General features: G+C 34.6%; 1 protein-coding gene across 1 annotated transcript; it reads right to left on the reverse strand.

Moving 5' to 3' along the window:
* Window positions 1-1,134: 1,134 nt before the first annotated feature.
* LOC146137251 (uncharacterized) lies at window positions 1,135-21,151 on the reverse strand. Its single transcript, XM_083393794.1, has 31 exons — window positions 21,025-21,151; window positions 20,334-20,452; window positions 20,167-20,244; window positions 20,002-20,052; window positions 19,748-19,822; window positions 18,635-18,731; window positions 17,917-18,088; window positions 17,254-17,396; window positions 16,182-16,303; window positions 15,514-15,671; window positions 14,913-15,102; window positions 14,445-14,525; window positions 14,031-14,170; window positions 13,391-13,543; window positions 12,347-12,684; window positions 11,408-11,886; window positions 10,697-10,990; window positions 9,930-10,098; window positions 9,089-9,185; window positions 8,469-8,558; window positions 7,465-7,650; window positions 6,354-6,549; window positions 5,711-5,854; window positions 4,763-4,906; window positions 4,188-4,260; window positions 3,932-4,063; window positions 3,406-3,470; window positions 3,248-3,369; window positions 2,606-2,748; window positions 2,034-2,140; window positions 1,135-1,287 (listed from the first exon to the last, which is right to left on the reverse strand). Exons 1-31 carry the CDS (start codon window positions 21,149-21,151, stop codon window positions 1,135-1,137), a joined length of 4,638 nt encoding a protein of 1,545 aa, XP_083249920.1.
* Window positions 21,152-21,796: the final 645 nt, after the last annotated feature.

Below are 21,796 nucleotides of genomic sequence, written 5' to 3' on the forward strand. Positions count from 1 at the left end.
CACAAACTAAGCACACAACTCTAAAATAATTAAGCACGTTTCTTAGAAATAAGCACATTCCAAAATAAGCGCAAATCTTAGAAATGGCAACCCTGCTTATAGTTGCTTCGGTCGTCATACGTTCAAAGCCAAATATGGGTCGCCTTCGAAAAAGTTAAAAAACTGGCTAACATGAGTCGGTCCAGGGGTACGTGGCCATGTCCCCCAAACTGGATATTTTTGCCTATTTTAACTAACGGCGATGGATGTGTATTATGTTTTTATCAGTATGCCCAAGATCCTATTTCGCGAATGGTTTGGCCCAAAAGTTTTGTGCGTCTCATCGCTTCCTCGAAAATGAATGTTTTGGCAACTTAAACTACGCAATGGCGTTTTTTCGATAACATCTTTGTAACGTAGTTTTTGCATTAAAAGTAACACCTTTCCAGCAAAAAAAATAATAATTGAGGTTACTTCTTTATGACGCGACGTTAAGATGTAACTTTCTAACGTCACCTATAACGTAACTGTGTGACGCCACTAAAATTTGATGGCCCCAAACAAAATTGCTGAATGAAAGCCTGCTAGCCCACAACTTAAGGATACACAAGTGTAATTTCATAAAAATATATTTCTCAGATTCCTTACTCTAACTAAGGCCTAAAGTCACGTCACGAGTACTTTGAAACTCTTTATTCTCCTGACAATAAAACGGTGACGAAAGCAATTGTAAAATTACACAGTGACAACATAAAGGCATCAAAAATACGAAATGTTACGTAATAAACTGGTTACTATGTACGACATATAAACATTACGGAATGATTTGTTTTCAAATTATATATAGAGAAACGATAGCTATACCATCGCAGCAAAAAAAGTAAAAAATAACTAAATATGTTTTTAACGTAAGGAAAGAAAAAACGTTTACTGGAAAGTTTGTATTCATGTCAATACGAAAAGTTTTTTAATATTAGTTCATTTATTTGGGTTGGGTTGGAAAGGTTTATTCCTGTAGTTTTTTCATAATATGAAGGATATTGCTTATTATGTGCAACAACTTTATTCTCTTGCATCCAAACGCCGAAACAAAACCACCACTGCCACCCTAAGCGGTATTTTTTGACCTGGCCACCCAATAGCTCCACCTTGCGGTCAATCGGCATCGGATTGTTGGCCGTCCGTGTCGCTGTTTAGGCTGGTGGTATCTGTATCGTCAGTAAGGTCGCCCTCGCCAGCCAGGAGACTCATTAAGTGAGCGAACCTGCAGCTAGTTTCGTCCACTGAACGCTTTAGCAGTTCCGAAGCCTGTGGAATGAACAGAGATTTAAAAACTGGGTTCTGCAGTGTTTAAACAAGTCATTTTGATATTAATCAAGTCTTAGTTAAGTCATTTGTCAATAAATCACAAGTCAAGTCATAATTAGAGCGTGTTAATATCAATTCAAATTCTTGTCATAGAAATTAAGCGTTAAGCGACTAAAATTGTAAACTCGTTGGATTGTGAGCAATAATTCGCAACATATAGCAAGAAAATAGTTTAATATAGAAAAATGAAGATAATTAAAATAAATTTAAATAAAAAATACCTTTATTTTAACCAAAGTCATTTGTCCGAAAGACTTAAGTCAAGTCAAGGTATTGGAAAACAGTGAAACAGTGACTTAAATCAAGTCATTGACTTCAGTCGTTACAACACTGTACTTTAGTTCAGAACACACAGGTTTCAGGTTTCAGGTTTTTTTTTTCGGTTCAAACTTTTTGTTTTTAAATCGGGGTTACCTTAGTTCAAACTTAACCTAGTTTCAATTGGGGTTACTTAAGTTTAAGATAAAACTAGTAATGTCAACAGAATCAGTTACTGTCTAGGATATTTTAACGTTAATTCTGTTGTGATATAAGAGAAATGTGCAGTTTAACAATTTTAACTTTTACTGCGATATTTTGAACAATAGGCTACAATTCTTAGGTAAAATGACTTTAATATACACTATAGTCATCAGCAAGCAGTTTACTCAAATCCTGAGCACATTTCGCTTTTGCGGAGATCTTACTTTTGCAAATGCCTTCTTTCCCGGTCCCATATCCTTGCAAACACTCAACAGCAGGGCATCGCATTCTCTCGTCCATGACGCTGGCGCCTCGGATATTTTGACATCCGCTAAAACAAAACGATTAGAGAAATGGAAATATATTTTTTATGGGACAAATGTAAACCAGATTAATATATAAATAGAAATTGAACTTATTTGAAGTTGAAAGTGCACTTTATGACAGGGTTCCCATCATTTCTTGTCTTACAGCACCCCCAAAATTAATTAATTGGTTGATTGCGACATCCCCACTGACATATTAACTGCTTTACTGAAATATTATAATAAACAAACTGGAACTCCACATGATGTAGGAAAATATAACTCAATTTATTTTACTCTAATGATTAATCGTAAATTATTATTTGTATCAAGATACGTACTAAAATACTAGAATCACAAAAATACAAAACATTACAGTATTTACGTGCTCCATGGCGGTTTCGATTATTTATTATTAAATATCTGAGTTAATATTTAAACTTTTTTAGGAATAATAATATAATAAAACACAGTAAACTTTGGCGCAATACCTGTTGATGATTTATCCTTGGGTGACCCTGTTGGGGTCGTTGGTAGATCCGACCCAAGCGATGACGACTGGGTTCCCTGGACCCCATGGTCGGGCAGGGGGAAAGCCCCTAAGCTGTCGGTCGAGTGAATCGGGGTCATTGGTCTGCAAAGAAAAAATATATTAAAAATTAAAGTTCATATTTTAAAATTTCGTTTAAAACAATTTCAATGTTCGACTGAAGATTACATTTAAACAAAAAAACATATCAAAATCTTTAAAAGCGATACATTTATAAATATCATTAAAATCTAAGATAGTGGGTAAAATTAGAACGTGTGACTCATAATATTAGCTATGTTATGAAATACCTAAATATTAACATTGGGTAAATCTTTTGCATTTTGACCAAAAAATAATATTAACTCGGGGTTAATGGAATAATTATAGCAACCAAGAAAGCGTGCTTTTAAATTTAAATAGACAATGTAAAATGATGACGTAACACTAAAAAAAGACAAACAAACAAAACAACCGTAATAATGTTAACACTGATTCAGTGAAATGATCAGTAATCTAGAAAGCGTGATTCAAATTTCAAAATCACAATGCACGAGTATGACGTAACAAACAAACAAACAAACAAACAAACAAACAAATCGACCTGTCAGGCGGATGACTGTTTGATGTTGAGAGGGAATTGTGACGTTTGAATGGGGAGCAGGATAGCGCGTCTTCCGATATTACTCCGATGTCGGTTGGAAGACAAAGGGATGCAGGTTCCTCCTCCTCAGGGATCGAATCACTCCGGATGTTGCAAACCACATCATCAACTTCTTCTTCCTCTTCATCTGTGTCTTCATCGCTCTTAGGATTTTCTTCCCAATCTATGGTGGAAAAAAGTTGTTTAAATCATGTTGTTAGCTAATTTTTCCTCTTCTTTATTAGTAATTTAATGTCAAGTGCAAATTTATCACATTTGTCGAAAACAGCCTTGCTGAAGTTGCGAATTATTACTGAAAAGTATAATACAAAAATCTTATTTTGTTTTAGCTTCCACATAATATTTCGAAAATAAAACCCGGTACCCATGGGGTCCGATAGTGCTATCGGTGTCACCGAATAGTCGACAAATTGAAAGATTTACGGCCGAAAAATGTTGCACAAAATTAGTAAACTTTAAAGCTGTTTAAAATATTTTTGAAAGAAAATGTCGCCTTAGTTGGTTTGCCTCGGTATGAAAGTCCTAAATTCATACAGATATGCGCCGATACCAGCCTAGTATCGTACGAGTACCGATACAACCACTTGGCGTGCGTCACAATTAGGCACTGTTACGTCACCGCACCTCCATTGTTCTCCTCTGGCGCATCGTTGCCAACCTCCACCACTTCCTTCACCCCTCCGAACCTTGTGACGTCACTGCGCTTATTGTGACGTAGATGACTTGCGCCCGGAGATTTTGTGACATCACTGTGACCTAAGAAAGTTGGAAAGCGTTAAGTAAAGAAAAGAAGTTAAAAATTGCATTTGAAGATAAAATTGATTTTCAGATTAAAGAAGTTGAAATGATCGCAAAAATTAATTGGTAGCACGATAATTACCCTCCTCTACTCCGATCTGATCACTTCCTTCCGCTGATGGGATGTAGACGTATTCGTACGGAGTTGAAACTTCCTGAAAAACAACATTAATCAGATATAACAAAATATGGTTTTATTGGCAACAGATCAGAACGCTTTTCTTTGTGAAACGTTGAATATTAAAAAATTCCTACGGAAGTGATTTGTTCAAATAGACAAACAATAAAATTATTATAAAAGTTTATTTTTGCGCTGTTAGAAGATTTCTTTAGTTTACAACTTTACTTCATGAGAATTAAAAGCATAAACCTTTTGACGTAGATTAAATATAAAAAAACTCTACAAAAGTACACACAATTCTATACTACTGTGTGATTATAGCCCATAATGAAAATAAGTTTCATTATGTTGACACAATGCAACAAATTTGTTTGTTGGCCTGAGTATTTATATTTCCTCTTTCCAACCATTATTACGTACACAATGCACTTTGTTTTATTGGAACGTGGAAACAATGTTTCTTTTAGGCTTTGGTCATATGAGGGTACACAATTGTTTTAGGTCAATATTTGACCTTGAACAATGAACATCCTCACCTTGGCAAGGTCATCGTTCCACGTGACAAGCTCGTAGTCTCCATGCAGCCTGCTCTCTGGAGGGCGCTCATCATCAAAGAACATGAGAAATTCTTCTTGGAGGTAAGGATCGGACTTGAGGAGTGACAGGATGCTCCTCTTCAGCTGAAACAGAGGGAACAATTGATGGACAATGGTAGAACAGTTGATGAACAATGGGTGGAGCAATTAATGAACAATGGAAAAACAATTGATATACAAAAGGAGAACAATTAATGAACAATGGAAGAACGACTGATGAACAATGGTTGGAACAATAGGCATGTCACTATTTAGTTGCCGAATTTTATTTGGGGCAAAGACAATGCGATAAGTGAACAGGGTTTAATTGTAGTTTTAGAAGTCCAAGTTCGGCTGGATACAAACTTGATCTCCGATTAAGTGCATGGAAAGATGTTAAACAAATATCAAGTTAAATACAAAATATTAGAAGCTGGGTATAAGTTAACATTTGTTTAGAAGTCAAGTAACTTTTCAAAACCTAAATTCAAATCAAGTCATTTGCCTAAAATACTTAAGCTAAGTCGATTAGTTTCTCAAAATTACCTTAAGTTAACACAACCAGTTTATCCAAAATACTCAAGTCAAGTTGATTAATGATTATGGGCGTTACCCATACACAGGTTGAGCGATGTACGCAAAGTTTATTGACGAGTTATTAACTTAAATCACAACAACACTGATCTTGCTGCGGAACAATTGTTAAAAGGGCAAACTTTCTCTCAAATATCAAACCTCTTGCTCGGTGAATATCGCAGTTAGAAAACATTTCAAACACTATATAAAAACATTCAAAGTCCAATAAACTCCAGTTTTAATCTTCTTATTACGAACAATGGAAGAACAAACAATACACAGTGGGTGGAATAATTGGCGAACAATACATGTTACCAACTTTTCTTTACAAACCTCTTGTTCTGTGAAGATAGATCCCTCAGCGACCGCGTGGAAAGCTGATAGGATCTTGTTCAGGTGCTGAGGGTTGTCATGGAAACGGATCTCAAGCTGGCGGAGGAACTTGCGAGCGCGTGCGTAAACCTGCTGCTCCTGTAGCTGTGGCGGATGAATATAGTAAAGAGGGATGTTGAAAATAGGCGTATGATTAAACTGTTATTGTTGTTAGAACAAATGTTTCATGGATGAAATACAGATCAATCTATATTCCTGCTTATGCTTGGCAACAATTTTTTCAAAGTCCTAGAACATCTTTTCGTATCTTATTATTAGGGTGATTGTTTTTTACCTTAAAATTAATAAATTTTGACCCATAAAATTAATTAAAGTTGTACTTTTATTACCACGTGACGGACGAACATGAAAACAATAATAAGTTTAAAACTTGATTTTACAACTGCATTAAAAAAATAACTTAAGCTTGACATAAAATTAATTTCATGACCATTCAAAAAATGTTAGAAAAACAAAGGCTTTTCCAAACACTTTTTTAGACAGGATTTAATTAAAGGACATTCAAAGACTTTGTGGCGACCCAGCGTTAGGTTAAAATCTGAGCAAATATTTCTCAAAAAGACTCGGCATTAGATGGACTCACCAGGCCGCAGGAGTGAGCTTGCTCCGGGAGAAGAAAGGGAGCGAATCCTCGGAGCAGCTCCGGATGTTCCTTGAGGATGTTGGAGAGTTGGATAAATAGTGAGGAGGGAGATTGACTGGTGTCGGAGTCGAACTGGCAGAGGATGTCCAGCACTTGCATCAGGAGCTCAGGACGATCCTTGAGGGACTCTTCCATCCTGGAGAAAGAAGAAGATGAAATAACATTTAGAGCAACAAAGCTGTTATGTTCAATTTCAGATCTTGATCTGAATAAGATAAAGGTAAACTAAATTTTATTCATCTTAGTAGCAACATAGCTGCAATGTTACGACTAGAATTATGCACTGTGAAAACACGAGACTCTTTCATCTTTGAGATAGGATAAATATATATTCCTATCAGTAGCAATTTCCGCGTCTTGACTTAAAGGAACGAAAGAATATTTTTATTTTGTTTATGGACTCTTTTATTTTTTCTTTTGCTATCGTTTCAGTCTCTGGATTTTAACAATAAAGGTAAACTAAATTTCGCTTTTTCTGTGTTCAGGGCCTTTCATTTTAAAGGAAGAAGAATATATATTTCATTTCTGTATTTAAAAAAGGATTTAATTTTCCCCTCAAATACGACCTTATTTCGACAAATTCAAAATTCAGTTTTACACAAAAGTAAAAAAAATAACAACACGATCACAGATAAGGAGTTTACTTTGGGGCATAATGGTTGGAGGTTGTAGTTAGATGTATTAAGAATATTAAAGCTCATACAGAAGTAGGTGGCATTTTGAACGTTTCTATTGTACGGACTTTGATAAGGAGTTTACTTGTTAAGGTAAAAATGTACTTACCTTAAAAAAAAAATCCAGTTTTCACAAAAAAAAAAAATTTAACAAAAATCATCACAACCATGAAGTTTACTTTGTAGCACAATGGTTGAAGGTTGTAATAAGACCTAGTATAAATATCGATACAGAAGTAGCTATCATTTTGAACGTTTCGAATATACCTTTATTTATTTTTAACATTAGACCATCACCTATGTTGAAAATAAACAAAGATTTATACGAATTGATCAAAATGATGCCTACGTCCGTATGGGCTTTGATAATGACTTACTTCTTGAGGTATCCTTGAGCAAACAGCATTTCCTTCTCCACCCGGCTTGGATCCAGCTGGACGATCGTGTCTTCCTCCAGGAGTCGAACATCTTCAGCGCTCCTCCGTAAGTTCAGGCTCAGTTGATCCTCCTGCGCTCGGGACTTCCCCCCGCCAGTCTTCTTGCCGGCCAGGCCTGGGTGGATTCTGAAAAAAAAAACATAAAAAAATATTAATAAAAATGTTTTAATCTTTATTTTTACCTCTTCTTCCTTTAAATAACCATATAATATGTCATTTCCATTTACTCCCTAAAAATTTACTACAAATTCTAACAACTAGAAAACCTAAAATACAACCAAAATTCTCATAACATAAAATTTGACGAGTGGATTGCATACAAAATTATTAAGATATTTTTTCCTAATCAAGACCACGCTTAAATATACCAAATGGTCAACAGGTGTTTATTAGGTTTTGCCACTAAGATACATATAAAATGCCGTTCATATAAAATGGGTTAAAAACAATCTTCAGTTCTGGAAAAACGTCTATAGTTCTTAGATTTTTGACTGGGGAATTATATGCAAAATGATATCTATATTTATTGCTGATCATGAAAATAAAACCATGTTGTGGGTTTACATATGTTTTTCAATTTACTAATTTTTTAGGGTTGTTGGGATGATTATATTACACATTTTAACGAACAAAAAAGTACAAAAACATATTAACATTACAAAACATGAACATATTGTACGTGAATTCATTTTTTTAAATTACTTTTTTAATATGTAAGGACGAGCTACGCTATTCAACGAGCTGACGTCATTTTGCAAAACGACGTCACAAATTTGAATTCGAGAAAAAACTGACGTCACAAGATTGACTTGACTTTTAAAAACCAATCTGACACTTGCATCCTTGAACAAACACAAAGGACGGTTGCTTACAGTTCAAAAAATGCGTTTTAACTATACGGTTTGTGACGTCACATAAAGTGTTCGGGGTTTCCCCTCACCGACCTGTGTAGTCTTCCGCCGAGCTTCTTTGATATCCTCCCGCTTTTTGTTTGTCGCCAGGCAACCGGGTCTTCCCCTTTGTTGTTCTTCCATCTGTGCAAGATTCGGGGAATCACCGAAAGCGAACAATGGCGATTGTATTGGATATTTTTAAATAATAACACAAATTATTGAGAAGATTGGGTGAATGGTGTTTGGTGTTTGGGCCTTCCACTAAAAATCAATTAGGTTAAAAAAAGTGATATTTTTTCAAGACTTGAATACTGCATCAGACTACAGTGTTCGACTGTCGTTAACTAATATTTTAAACATAAAAATTTACTACTTTTAAATCCAAAAAAACTTCTAATTTGACGCTGCGCAATGTTGTAGAAACTTAAAATACCATACACAAGTAGGTAACATTTTTTGTACGTTTAAAATAAATCTTTATTCAGTAACTCTTGGCCAAAAAAATGCTACCTACTTTTGTGTTGGATTTAAAATTGATTTTACGTCTAACGAAAACCTCAAACCATTATGCTTCAATATTTCGCACAAAAAAAAAATTTCTCTATAATTCTGTTTTATTATATGTCAAAGTCAAACTGTGCTTGATGGAAAGTTTTTGACTGCCTATTTACCTGACCCGTGACTTCTTGGTGTTCTTGGTGGACTTCTGGTCTTCATTGTTCCCCGTTTGTTCTTCATCCGATAAAGTGTCCTCGTCACTTCGAGCATCTTTACACAAAAAAACATTGAAGTTTCAAGTTTGCTAAACAAAAAGTTTTTGAAACAGAACTCTGCCTTAAAATGCTTTATATCACTTTTTTAAATCTTAAAAAAATATGTATTAACCAAAAAAAATAGAGAATACTTTCTGATGATTATTTCTAATAAAACCCGAAAACGAAACATATTTTTAAAACACATTCAACTTGGAACACAATCTGTCCCAAATCGAATTTAAATTCAAAGAATCAAAAAAACATTTCTCCAAATAAGCTTTAAAACACAATTCTGTGTTGGCATCTTTACCATCATTCTTTTAAAACCTTAAAAAACTATACATTAATCAGAAATAGAAGCACTTTCTGGTGCGTTGTGAATATAAACCGAAACATGATATCTTTTGTAACTTTAAACAATCTGTGTAATCGCAACAATCTCGGGTCTAGTATGGGAGTGTTTGGCACAGGTTCAGGCATAGGGTTTTGAGCTTGGCGTTTTTGAATATTTAAATTGAATATTTATTTTTTAATTCTCAAGTGAAATGTAAATTCAAAGCATCCTTAAAACAAAACAAAAAACACATTTCAAGTACCCTAGAGTAACCAAAAATAGACAAAGATTCCCATTATCTTTCAATCTAACCCACATATGTTTTTAAACTAATTCAACTTGAAACACACAATAAAAAAAATCGAATGTAAATTCAAAGAATCCAAAAAACAAATTCTAAGTGCCCCAGATTACTTCACTCACCTTTTCCATTGCCGGGGTTTCTCTGTGGGGAATCCCCTCCACTCTGGGTGCCATCCTTGGGTGAAGGTGGGGCTTCGTCATCCTCGGTGTCACCCATCTCGTCCAAGTCGTCCTCTTCCGTCATCTGATCGTCATCAGCGTCATGGATGACGTCATTGAGGTCCGGCATCTGTGTGGGAAGAATAAACGTTTTTTTTAATTTGCTAGTATTTTTTACTTGTTATTTTTTAGTTAATTTGGTGCATTTGGTTTGCACTGTTTTTATTCTAAGAACTGATTCAGTTGACCACTTATGCCAAAGTTGGATTTGTTTGGTAATTTGTTGATATTTCGTAAGTTGTATTTTTTTAAAGGTGTTATTCTTCTTTGTTACTTCGTCTCGTTAAGTCCTTTTTTTGAGAATAGTGTCATTTTTAAGGGGATGCAATTTAGCCCATTCGGCCATCCAAGTTAATATGTTCTTTCTTGCTAAACATTCTTTGGAAAGATTTTATATATAGTCACGCTCATAACCCAATTGCCTAAGTCATTTTTTTATGATCTTCAGAATTTTTGCCTAAGTCACTCCTTGTTGCCATCTCCGTCCATTGAAAAAGTGCAGAAGTCATTTTTTTGTACAAGCGAGTGGGAAATGACCAAAAAATGACCTAAGCACTTTTTCTGTGGATGGGGATGGTAACAAGGAGTGACTGAATCAAAAACTTTGAAAATCAGTAAAAAATGACTTAGGCAATTTAGTTATGAACGTGACGATATTAATTACTTACCTCGTCTGCGACAATTTCTTCAACATCATTCTCTTTTGTCACTTCCATAGCCTCATCAGGAGAATTCCCCAAAACGTCATTGACAGCCACCCCATTGGGGAAATCCCCTTCAGCCACCACAGCCGTCTTCTCAGCAGCGGTGGGATCGGTTGTAACGTCACAGATGTTGTGTTGTTGCGTCACAGAGGTGGTATGTGATGTTGGTGTGGATGTAGGTTGGTTTGTTGTGAAGGGTTGGGTTGGTTTGTTCGACAAGATGTTATCGCTTTTTGTGGATTGCTTGCGTTCAGGTAACTAGAAATGCAAGACAAAGGAGGATTTATTCACTTGACGCCATTTTTTATTAATGCTAGTTGATGAATTTTATGCTTCCTGTTTTTTTTTATTAAATGTTGTGTGTTCATTTAACTTTTTTTTTTTTATATAAGCTCACATTAATTCTTACATTTTGGGAAAACCTTGGGTAAAACGTTTTAAACTCTATGCTGATTTAGTCGCTCTAACCAAGAAATATATTATTGGTACAAGTTTGGGAAAAGTTAGGCTTTCTGGTAAAGTAAATTACAAAAAAATAATACTGCCCAAAATGTAGGCTAGAGCGTTGATGGCAAATTGTAAAACAAAATTGTAAAATAAAGGTTATAAAAAAAAGTTTCAATAGAAAACGCTTAGAGAAAGGAGCAAAAAACAAGTATTGTCGATAAAACTCACATCTTTCATCTTCGGCTTTCTTCCTCTTTTCTTGTGAAAGAGCTTTTTAGTCGGACTCACTTTTTTATTTTTCTTCGGCGAAAAACTCTTCTTAATGCTTTCGATCAATTTCTTGCTAGAATTTTGGACCGAGCTTCCGTGGGGGACCGGGGGGAGACGAATGGGGGTAAATTGGGTCCTGGGGGCAGGTTTAGGGGCGGTTACTATCGTGGGGAGGACAATGCTCCCTGGGGCAAGGTTTGTGACTATGGTGCTTGGGATTTGAATCGCATTTTGGACTGCAGTGCTCCGGATTTGAAACGCATTTTGGACTGTACCGCTTTGGAAATAAACAGTGTTCGGGACTGTAGTGCTTTGGATGGGAACAGTAGTTGTTACTGCAGTGCTCGGGATATGAACTGTGTTTGCGACTGCGACGCTCGGGATGTTTGATGCACTTGTGACTGCGGTGCTCTGGATGTGAACTTTTTTCGGCTTGGCTAAAACATAAAAACAAAATATTTATATGATACCGCTCAAAATTATCTATTTTTTTTTCTGGAAAAAAGGAAACTCCACTGAATAAGAAGAAACTTGATAAAACAAATACACGACTCATCTCAATTCCAGTTAACTTATAGTTGTGTTAATGTCTCAAGTTTTGTTCCCTTACAAAAGTTCAGTGAAGAGAATTGGGTCGCCAAAACTTTGTTGTTATACTTTACGCTGAGTATCTGGGGTGCCGCGAAAAATAACTGAGAAACACTGCATTTTAACAAAGGACGTCAACGAATCTCTTGCGTTAGTTTTCTGCTTAAAACTATTGTGTTATTTTTCAATTTTTTCGTTTTGACTAAAAATAAAAAATAAAAACTTTTCTACGAGACCGCCAAAATTGTTTTTTTAAATGAGAAAAAAAAGCAGAAAAAAAAATTAAAAAAAAAGAAAAAAGAAACCTACTTGTATTCCCACCGCTCATATTTTGATGCACCAGTGAATTGCCTTCCTGCTGCAGCGCAATCAGCCAATCTGGAACTTTTTCGTCGCAAAATTGAAGAAAATTCGCCAACCCCGTCCCTTCACCCACACTGGGGGATAAAACAGGGGGTACTCGGGGCAGCTGGCCGGTACGCCGGAACCGCCTGATCGGGTTCCCGGCGCCGTAATGACCATTGTTGGCGTTTAGGGCCCGGCATCTGATTTGTTCCGGTTTCTTTGTGGGCATCATGTATTGGTGAACCAGGATGTACCAAGGGACGAAGTGCTTCTCCATCTGAGACAAACCGAGGACCAGAATACTGGAAAGGAATGGAAGCTAATATTATATTCTGTGTTCGACGTGTCAAGTTTAATTTATTTGGGTCTAACATTTTATTGAACGCTGAGCATTACTTTTTTCTGGCTTTTCATGGGTTTTAATGTCAAATAGAGCGAAACTAATATGATATTCTGAAAAGAATGGTAAATAACATTATATTATGAAGAGAATGGAAAGAAATATTCTATTATATTTTGACCACCCGATTTAAATTTGCCTGAATTTATTTAAAAGTGTGCATCACTTTTTGCTGGATCTCTAGTTGGTTTTAACGGTAAATTGGAACGGAAATAAATATGCTCTGGTAAATTATATTCTGTTATGACATCCCGATTTAAATTTCCCTGAGTCTATGAGATCTTTGAAACGTTCAAAATGCGCTGCCTAGTTCTGTAGGCATTATGGGCTTTCAATTTATTCTACGTCTAACAATAACCTTCAGTCCTTCATACATTATCTTAGGTTTATTCGAAATGTTCACAAAATACCACATACTTCTGCATGGGCTTTGATTTTCATTCTACGTCTAACTACAACCTCCAGCCATTATCTTAAGATTTATTCGAAATGTTCAAAATGCTATCTACTTATTTATGGGCTTTGATAATCAACTATAACCTTAAACACTTACGGTCTGAATTTTCCTAAATATTCTTGCAGTTTAACGCATAAAGGCCGCCACTTACTTATCCTCATGTTGCGTGAAAGTGACCCTCACACCAGAAGTAGTTGCAGCACCAGCAGTTGGTAGAAGGGACGCGAACTGGAAAACACCACTGGTGGCCATCAGCATCGCTACACAACGGGAAATCGGGTGGAGACCCTTCTCACGTTCATGCCTGGGTAAAAAACGAAGGTGACCGGAGAAATGTAACTGGCGGCCGGGTCTAGTCCCTGGGCCATAGTCTGGTGACCACTGGTCTAGACCGAAATATAGTGTTGGAGATTTTTTCAGCAACTAAACCGGAGGTCACCGATTTTTTTCATTAAGAGTCGGACAAATGTAAGGATTGAAGATCGCGGGCCGTCATTTTACAACTTGATGATCGTTAAAGGAAGAAAATGCAACAAAAACTGTTGTGAGCTAAAAAAGACAAATATAGATCACTTGCTAAATATTTTCTTATCGTTTCGTTGCTCGCGTTTATGTCTGCTTTTTTTCTTTTGTGCTTTCAATTTATTGTACGAGCGTTCAGTGTCATTCACCCTGACGAAGGAGACTTGCAGAGGTTGGCGAAACGTTGGTATAGAATTAAAATTACCAGAGGAGCTGTTTTTGATTTATATTACCATGCCTGGTAGCAATAGTTTGAAAAGTTTGCCTACTTTGTGAGTCTCGTTACAGGTTCGCTATCTTTGATGTTTAGTTTTGCGATGGTCAGCGCTTCCTTAATGTTGTTCACTTCAAATGTTGATTTGTTGACCTTCATCGAAGTTTTGTTGTACTCGGCCAACTGGTCTATCTCCTAAAGTTGTTAAAGGAAAATATAATTTTCATTAAATGTAGTTTTGGCATTTTTTATAATAGCTATGCTTACCCTTAATTTTATTTTATTTAAAAAAATGGCAAATATCAGTAAAAGTTTTTTTTAATTTTAGCAATGTAAAAAATCGCAGCTGCATGTTAAAATTGAAACACAATTGTTTTTGAAAAAATATTTAAATCAAAAAGGTGCTTGTCATATCCTTGAGTCACTAAAATTATATGGAAAAGGGGAAACAAAAGCGACCTTGACTGACCTTGAGAAGGGCGTGGCTGTCATGAACATTAGTCGACAACTTCTTGGAATTTCTGCAGAGCAAGTTGACTTGACAAAGAAGCTGTAAAATTAAAATAAAACATTATATTCACATAATGCCTAGGTCTAGTTTATTCCATGTGATTAGATTTGTTGCCCAAATTGATTTCTGCTCCGAACAATTCATGCAAATCCAGAAAAGCAATAAAATACAATTTTTCGTTGAACATTGAAAGCAATCCCCTAATTCAAAACGTTTTGCAATATTTAACGTTTCCAGGGGCAGCGAAAGACCGTATGGTTTATCGAGTCAGCTGTCTCCTGGTTTAAATTCATTTCTTGAAATAAATTTATAACAAAAAATCTTCCTCCTAGATCAACAAATTCCAACGTTTATTTTGCATTTATGTTCAAGGCTAAATAACAGATGGTTAGCTGATAGTACACAATATACACCAATCTTAAACACCTGAATGTGCTGCCTCATTTGCAAGTCCAGTGTTTCACGTTGTTTCTTGGTGAGAACGAATGCTTCGGGTGCAACAGGTGCCGAGGAAGCTTGCATGGGAACGTAATCCTTCTGTTCCTTCAAGATCGCAAGTTGTTCTCTCACTGTGGCTGGTTTGGCTGGGGAGGCGACTTTAGGGGTGGATTTGGGTCTGGGCATAATCCATTATCCATGTAAGTATTGGTTTTGTAAAGAAAATGCAACACTTTGAGGTTAAGGTGAAAATACATAGCTCAGGTTTCATTTGGACATGAGGCATTGATTATGCAAAGTAAAAACTTATGATAACAACAATTAGGAATATTGTATTTCATGGGCACAATATTCGAAAGTTGTGGTGAAATTGAAAATATCTAGACTGTATGCTTTATATAGACAAAGTTAGGAGATTGTTAGTAAAACCCTTTTTTTAAAACAGCAAAAGTCTTATATTTGTTAAATTGTCTTTTTACTTAGAATGATATTTTAGTGAAACCAATTCCTCGATAAATAAAAAATAAAAAGAGCCTTCACAAAACATGTCTAGATTGACCGAAAATAACTTCCAGAGGGGAATACCCACTTGCTGAATGTGACATGCTTGACTGAGCTTGTTGTATCCAGGGTTTGTATCGCTGGAGGGGGAGTTGGGGTGATGGGCTCCCCCTGGTAGGTTAAAAAGTCGTCAGGGACGTTCAGCAAATCTAGAAGCTCCTGTAATTCCTTCTTTGATACACGAGTCTGAAATCAAAAGTTGCATTTTAATGTATTGGTGCAAAAGTGACTGGAACTATTAGCCAATAGTGTATTTTTTATAATTGCTCTTGGAAAGTTAGTTTTACATTAAAAATGGAGAAAATTATGCTACATTTATCAAAAATCATACAACAAGTTGGGACTGTGTTACTTTTTAAGACTTTTGCAGCTAATGGAAAATGCAATATTAAACGATGAACACAAATACTTTATCAGTCCAAAAAATTACTTCAATTTTTTTCAGAACATTGAAAACAGGCAAAACTATGGAACACAACACACAATAAAAATATGAAAGCAATAATATTTGATAAAAGCGACATTTCGCAATTTACAGACGTTTCAGCAATAACTCATACCATCATCAGTGTAAAAATCAAGTCCACTTATTATGGCTTTTATAATAATAAAACAATAATATTCAATAAAAAAAATGAAATGATGATTTTATTGAATATTATGGCTTTATTCATTTTCAACATAATAGTTTCTGACCCCTCTGTCGTCCTGGAAATCTTCTTTTTCGACGATATCTTCCGACTCGGACTCAATAAAGTTGTAATCGGGATCTTTCTCCGGATCGTCTTCTTCGTCTTCCTTCGGGAGTTCAGGGAGCACTAGGGGACAGCAAAGAGCAAGCCGTGAGTCAAACGTTAGAAAAAACACAAAATCCCATAGCAGTGTCCACATTAAGAAGAATTTTTGGTAATATCCGAATTAGATTAGAATTAGAATAAGCTGCATTTTGCTGTAATTCGTGTAATTGAATTTGAAAACTAGAATTATCTAGTTGTTCAAATCTGGACTCACACTTTTATTAAAACAGAAGGCCCCATAGCAATGTATTACGTTTGTGATATGGACTAAAGCAAGGTGGTCCAACTTCTTTTCATCGCGGGCCAGAAACAAGGTTTATTTTATCTTGCGGGCCAATGTTTTTAAATTGCGATTCTTAGGCTTATTGCTGGCAAACTATATATAGCCTATGGCATATATACTAACTTAATGGAATGTATACCTTTGTTCAGTTACGGTAGTTATGAAATAATTTCAACATTAAAAAATTAAAAGAACAAAAATTGAAGTGATATTGCCAGATTGAACCAAAGCTGACTATCAGTTCGCGGGCCCAAAAAGCTGGACTCGCGGGCAAAATTTGGCCCACGGGCCTGCGGTTGGACCACGCTGGACTAAAGCATACAAGGGTTGATATAAGTAAGATATGAAACATCCCTGTCCTATACTTATTTTTAATCCGATACCTGGTTTTAGACAAAAACTATTTTAATGTATTTTGATCCTTGATGTTGAAAGTATATTTTTTTTATTTTGTTAACACTACAGAATTTTTAAGTTTTTTTTAATTTTAATATTTTTCAGATCTATTGTTCTACTACCCAAAAAAGGAAATTTGTAACAACTGTGATTATCATAGGGCGCAACCATTTCAAATTTAGTACAATACAAAATAAAGCCAAATCTTAGAAATAAAGATAAAATGACAGCCCTGTGTACAATTAAATCCAACATATAAATTTAAATAATTTTTATTAATGATATTACTCACTATTATCATCCATTGTAAGTTCGGCGAGCCACTTGTGCCAGTCGGTGTCGCCAGAGGGGTGGTACATATCTTCAGTGACATCTGGTGGCTGAAATGCTGTTTCTATCTCGGCCATCGCAATGTCGAGTAACGAGTGCTTGGATCTGTGTGCAAATATAAAAAAATTAAAAATGACACATTGCAAAATCTCTCAGATATGAGATCTTCATGAAAAAAGACTTTCCATCCAAATCGCTTTTTAACTAAATTTGCAGATAAAATCCTCTTATATGAAAACGGAGAACATATCTCATCTACTAGTCATACATTATTAATTTATGTACACTACACATGGATCTATAATGCTGCTTGAAAATGGATGTCAAAGCAACATAGGTTAAGTAAATCAACATTATTTTGATAAAGACCTTTCAACATAAGGTTGAATAAAAGTCTAATAATTTTTAAGTTTTCAATTATTTGTAGCTCATTAAAAAGCACTTTCAGATTATGAACAGGGTGTGATACAAGTGCATATTAAAACTTATTTTATGATGTAGATTTACTCGACCTTTTTGGCTTTGACATTAATTTCCAAGCTACATTTTATCAAAATTCAACAAAAAAACTTTTTATTTTTTATTTTGTTTTTTAAACTTTTCTCCAAAGCCACAATCTAACCACCTTGTTCTTTGTGCGATAATTTCATCTTCAGTAAGCGCACAATTTGTTGCATTCTTGTCAATCGCTTGTATTTCTCGGTCGATCTGGTTTAAGTCGCGTATGAATGAACTCGTACTTGGAGTATCTTCATTGACAGTGGTTGTCGTGGTAACAGTATCTATGGCTTCATCACCTAAAAAATGTAAAAGTAAACAAAGGATATTTTAGAAATTACAAATTTCATTTTTTTAACAAAATAAACATCTGCAAAAAATATTAAACACCGTATTTAAAAACACTGCAACTGGACAAAAGTACCAAATGACAAAAAAATTGTAAAACTTTTATACCCTGGAAAGCTTTGGGAGATACAACTAACTAAACAACATGAAGAATTACTCCTCGATGTAGGTTAAATACTTGATTGGACTGATAATGGTTAGTTTTTACTATCTGGCATATATACTTACTGTCTACCTGTTTTTTTGTCAATATGAGAATCATTATTATGTAGTAAGAATATCAAAGCCCATACAGAAGCAGGCAGCATTTTGAACATTTCAAATATCTTCTTATTCATTTTCAACATGGAAAAAATGAATATGAATTTTGAAAGATTGCTGTATGTATGGGCAGTGATATTCTTACTACAACCTCTAATCATAATTCTCTAAATAACCATTATTATGGTACAGTACAGTAAACGATTGATAAGTTCATAAAATATGGTTAAAGTTACTTTTCTGATCTGTCCCTTCTATTGATGTGTCAAGTTCAAGGTCAGTTGTGGATCGCACTGTGTCCTGGGTCGAAGCATCTTCAAAGTCCATCGCAGACTGACAACAAAATAACACAAGTTAAAAAAAGATTTCTCAAAAATTAAGTTGCTCTTAATAAACATAACTCTATCTTAGAGTGAAAAATCATCATGTATTACCCAGATTGGAAATTTGGATTTTAAGCAGGGGAGATGTTTATGCAGTTAAAAAAATGTCCGCTGACCATAAAATTTATGCGGCTGTAATAACTTGGGTACAGTATGTACGGATCTGTAATCTACCTTTATTATAAATTTCAAAGCCAAAAAGTAAATACATTTTCTTGATAAAGATGTTTTGGTTAGTTAATGTAAATGAAATATATCTGAACACAATTCTTGTCAGTCTGAATTTTATGAAGTTGTAAGTAAATCTCTTAATCAGGGATGTCCAACCTGCGACTTTATTTAAAACAATTGTTATTAAAATGTGTTAAATGCGCAGTATTTGATATAGACCTAATTTAAGATGTTTTCTGAGACTATAATCGAGTCTAATGTCGCATTTCAATTTCGATCGAACACTTGAGCACGCATCATTGTTAAGCAAGATGTGTGTTTTTTTTAATGTGTGTTTTTGCGGCCCTTTTAAGGAAATAAATGGTGTCGTACCATGTTATGATACAGCATGTAAACTCAATTTTTCGGGTTTCGCGCGATTAGAACTTCGCTTTCCCGGGTTAATTCTTGGGTATTTGCACACATGTTCTATCTGGAAGAGCGGGTGTTTATAAGTAAAGTTGATTTATGATGTCACAATATGGCGTAACTTATGATGCCACCCCTTTTATTTAATGAGATTTGCGGCGCATCGAAATTTTTTTAAGTGGCAATGCGGCCCATTCTGCTAAAAGGTTGGACATCCCTGCTCTAAATGACGAGAAATTAAGAATGATAAGAATTGCGTTTAACCTTTTATTTAAAACCTTTATTCAAAAATTTGCAGACACTAATTGTAGTGCTTTAGCAAAATTCTGTATCTTGAAGATCAAAATATTCAAATAAATTTATCTAATGCCCCCTAGTGGCTACTACCTCGTTTGCGGGATTGTATTCTTCATCTTCGTCGTCTTCTTCTTCAGGAAGTTCAAGCTCAGTAAACCTTGGTTCCTAGATAAATATTTGGAAAAAAGTAACTTTTTAACGTAGATTAAAATTGAGTAAAAACAAAATTGTTTTGTGTGTACTTTGAAATAAGCTTCTGTTTATAGATAATTAATCAAATTGTGAATTTACTATTCAAACATTATGGCCAATTAGATAAACTTATTCATAAATCTTATACAAACCGATTTATCGTCTAGTGTTTTCTTCTTTTTTGATCTCAAGATTTTTGGTTCCTGTCAAATAGAAAGGGAAATGTTTCAAATCTAAATTACATATTAAAATTGTAGTGTGAAAGCCGAAATAAAACAAAAAAAAACATTTTAGGAAAATAAAACCAAAATACTTACTGGGAGATTTATACTCGGTGTTGTTCCTCCTATATTTGCTTTCAGAATGCTTAAAACATTTTCATCATTTAAAAGTTCCTAGACATAAAAATGTTGTCACAAGAGTGAATTGAAACAAAAAGCAAAAAGTAAACAACAAATCTTGTTTCGTATTAAAAACTCATTACATGGATAATGGTCTTCACATTTCTCCTATTAAGTCCACATTGTTTGAGTTTGGATTGAATTTTGTTGTCGATATTAACTTCATTTTCTTCACCTTCACTGCTTTCATCGGCTGATCCGTCTAAAGAAAAATCTTCTTTAATATACCTTAATATATAATATATATTCAATGAAACATGCACACAGAGTGTGTTATCAACTGAGATCTAGCCCTTCTGAAGCTGCTTTTTGACTAAGGATTACGGCTTACATATGGCTTTTGGTGTACTATATAATAGGTATTAAGATATATACTTAATATACAATGACTAATGAGCATTTTATGTAGTTCATCCCAAAAGAAACAAGACTTAAATAGGCCAACAATTACAATTACCAGAGGAGCTGTTTTTAATTACTTTTATGCCTGATAGCCATAGTTTATATAATAATATATGTGGTCATATTTCAATCACAGACTATTCTTCTATTATTGATTGCAGCTCTAATCATTCAAATTTATTTTTTGACAGATCGAGTTTAAATTAATTTACAGTAAAGGGTAAATTTGCCAAAAAAACAAACAGAACAGTTTCATTTTTGTTACTTTAGGTTAATTGTAAGTATTGACAAAAAAAGGTTTGTTTGATTCCATGACCATTGAGCTGTACATTAAAAATATATTTTTTTGGTACTTTTATAATTTAAATCCACCTTTAGATGTTGAGCTGCTTTCTGACGAGGAGTCATTGTTTAATTTTAGCGGGCTGTTGGTGTTTTTGTAAGAACAAGATGCTTCCTGATCATGTGAATTATCCACATTTTCCTCCTTGTCACTCATTTTAGATTATTATAAACTCCTTTAGTTCGTACAAATTAGCAAAACATTGTTCAACAATGCAAAAAGAGAAACACAAAAAACAAATTTTATTATTCATAAATCATAAACAATAGTGTCACAGTTAAATATTAGAGTTTTATTAGAACAGTATCCCTAAACTTTTCAGTTAAAAACATAAATAAACATTTTGTGTTCAAAATAGTTACTGGGTGAATAAAATATTAACAAGGTTAACTAAATGAGCCAAGGGCATTCAATGAATCATTTCTATCTGCTACAAATTGTGCATTTAGTCTGAATATACGTAAATTAATAAGCAAATTTCCATTTTGTTATAGTTATTGTGTTGATAAAATTGCTCCCGCGTTACAAACCTAAGAGGAATTAGTGGCCCGTAAAATAACGCAATGACCCAGAAATGTTGGATAGACGGTTAGATTTAATTAAGGGGCAAGAGTCTATGTAAGGAGTAAATACTACAATACCATATTTAATATTTCTATAGTTGTTTGTTGATTTTCTAACCTAATTTTACTTTACCTGGAAGTTTATAAAAAATGTTCCAAGGTGTAAAATATGTCGACAACGGTAAGTTGAAAACTGTGAATATGGTACACCATTACTACTCCCAAAAAAGTCTTTAAA

This window comes from Ascidiella aspersa, chromosome 7, assembly GCF_963924565.1.
Source record: "Ascidiella aspersa chromosome 7, kaAscAspe10.2, whole genome shotgun sequence".
NCBI lineage: Eukaryota > Metazoa > Chordata > Ascidiacea > Phlebobranchia > Ascidiidae > Ascidiella > Ascidiella aspersa.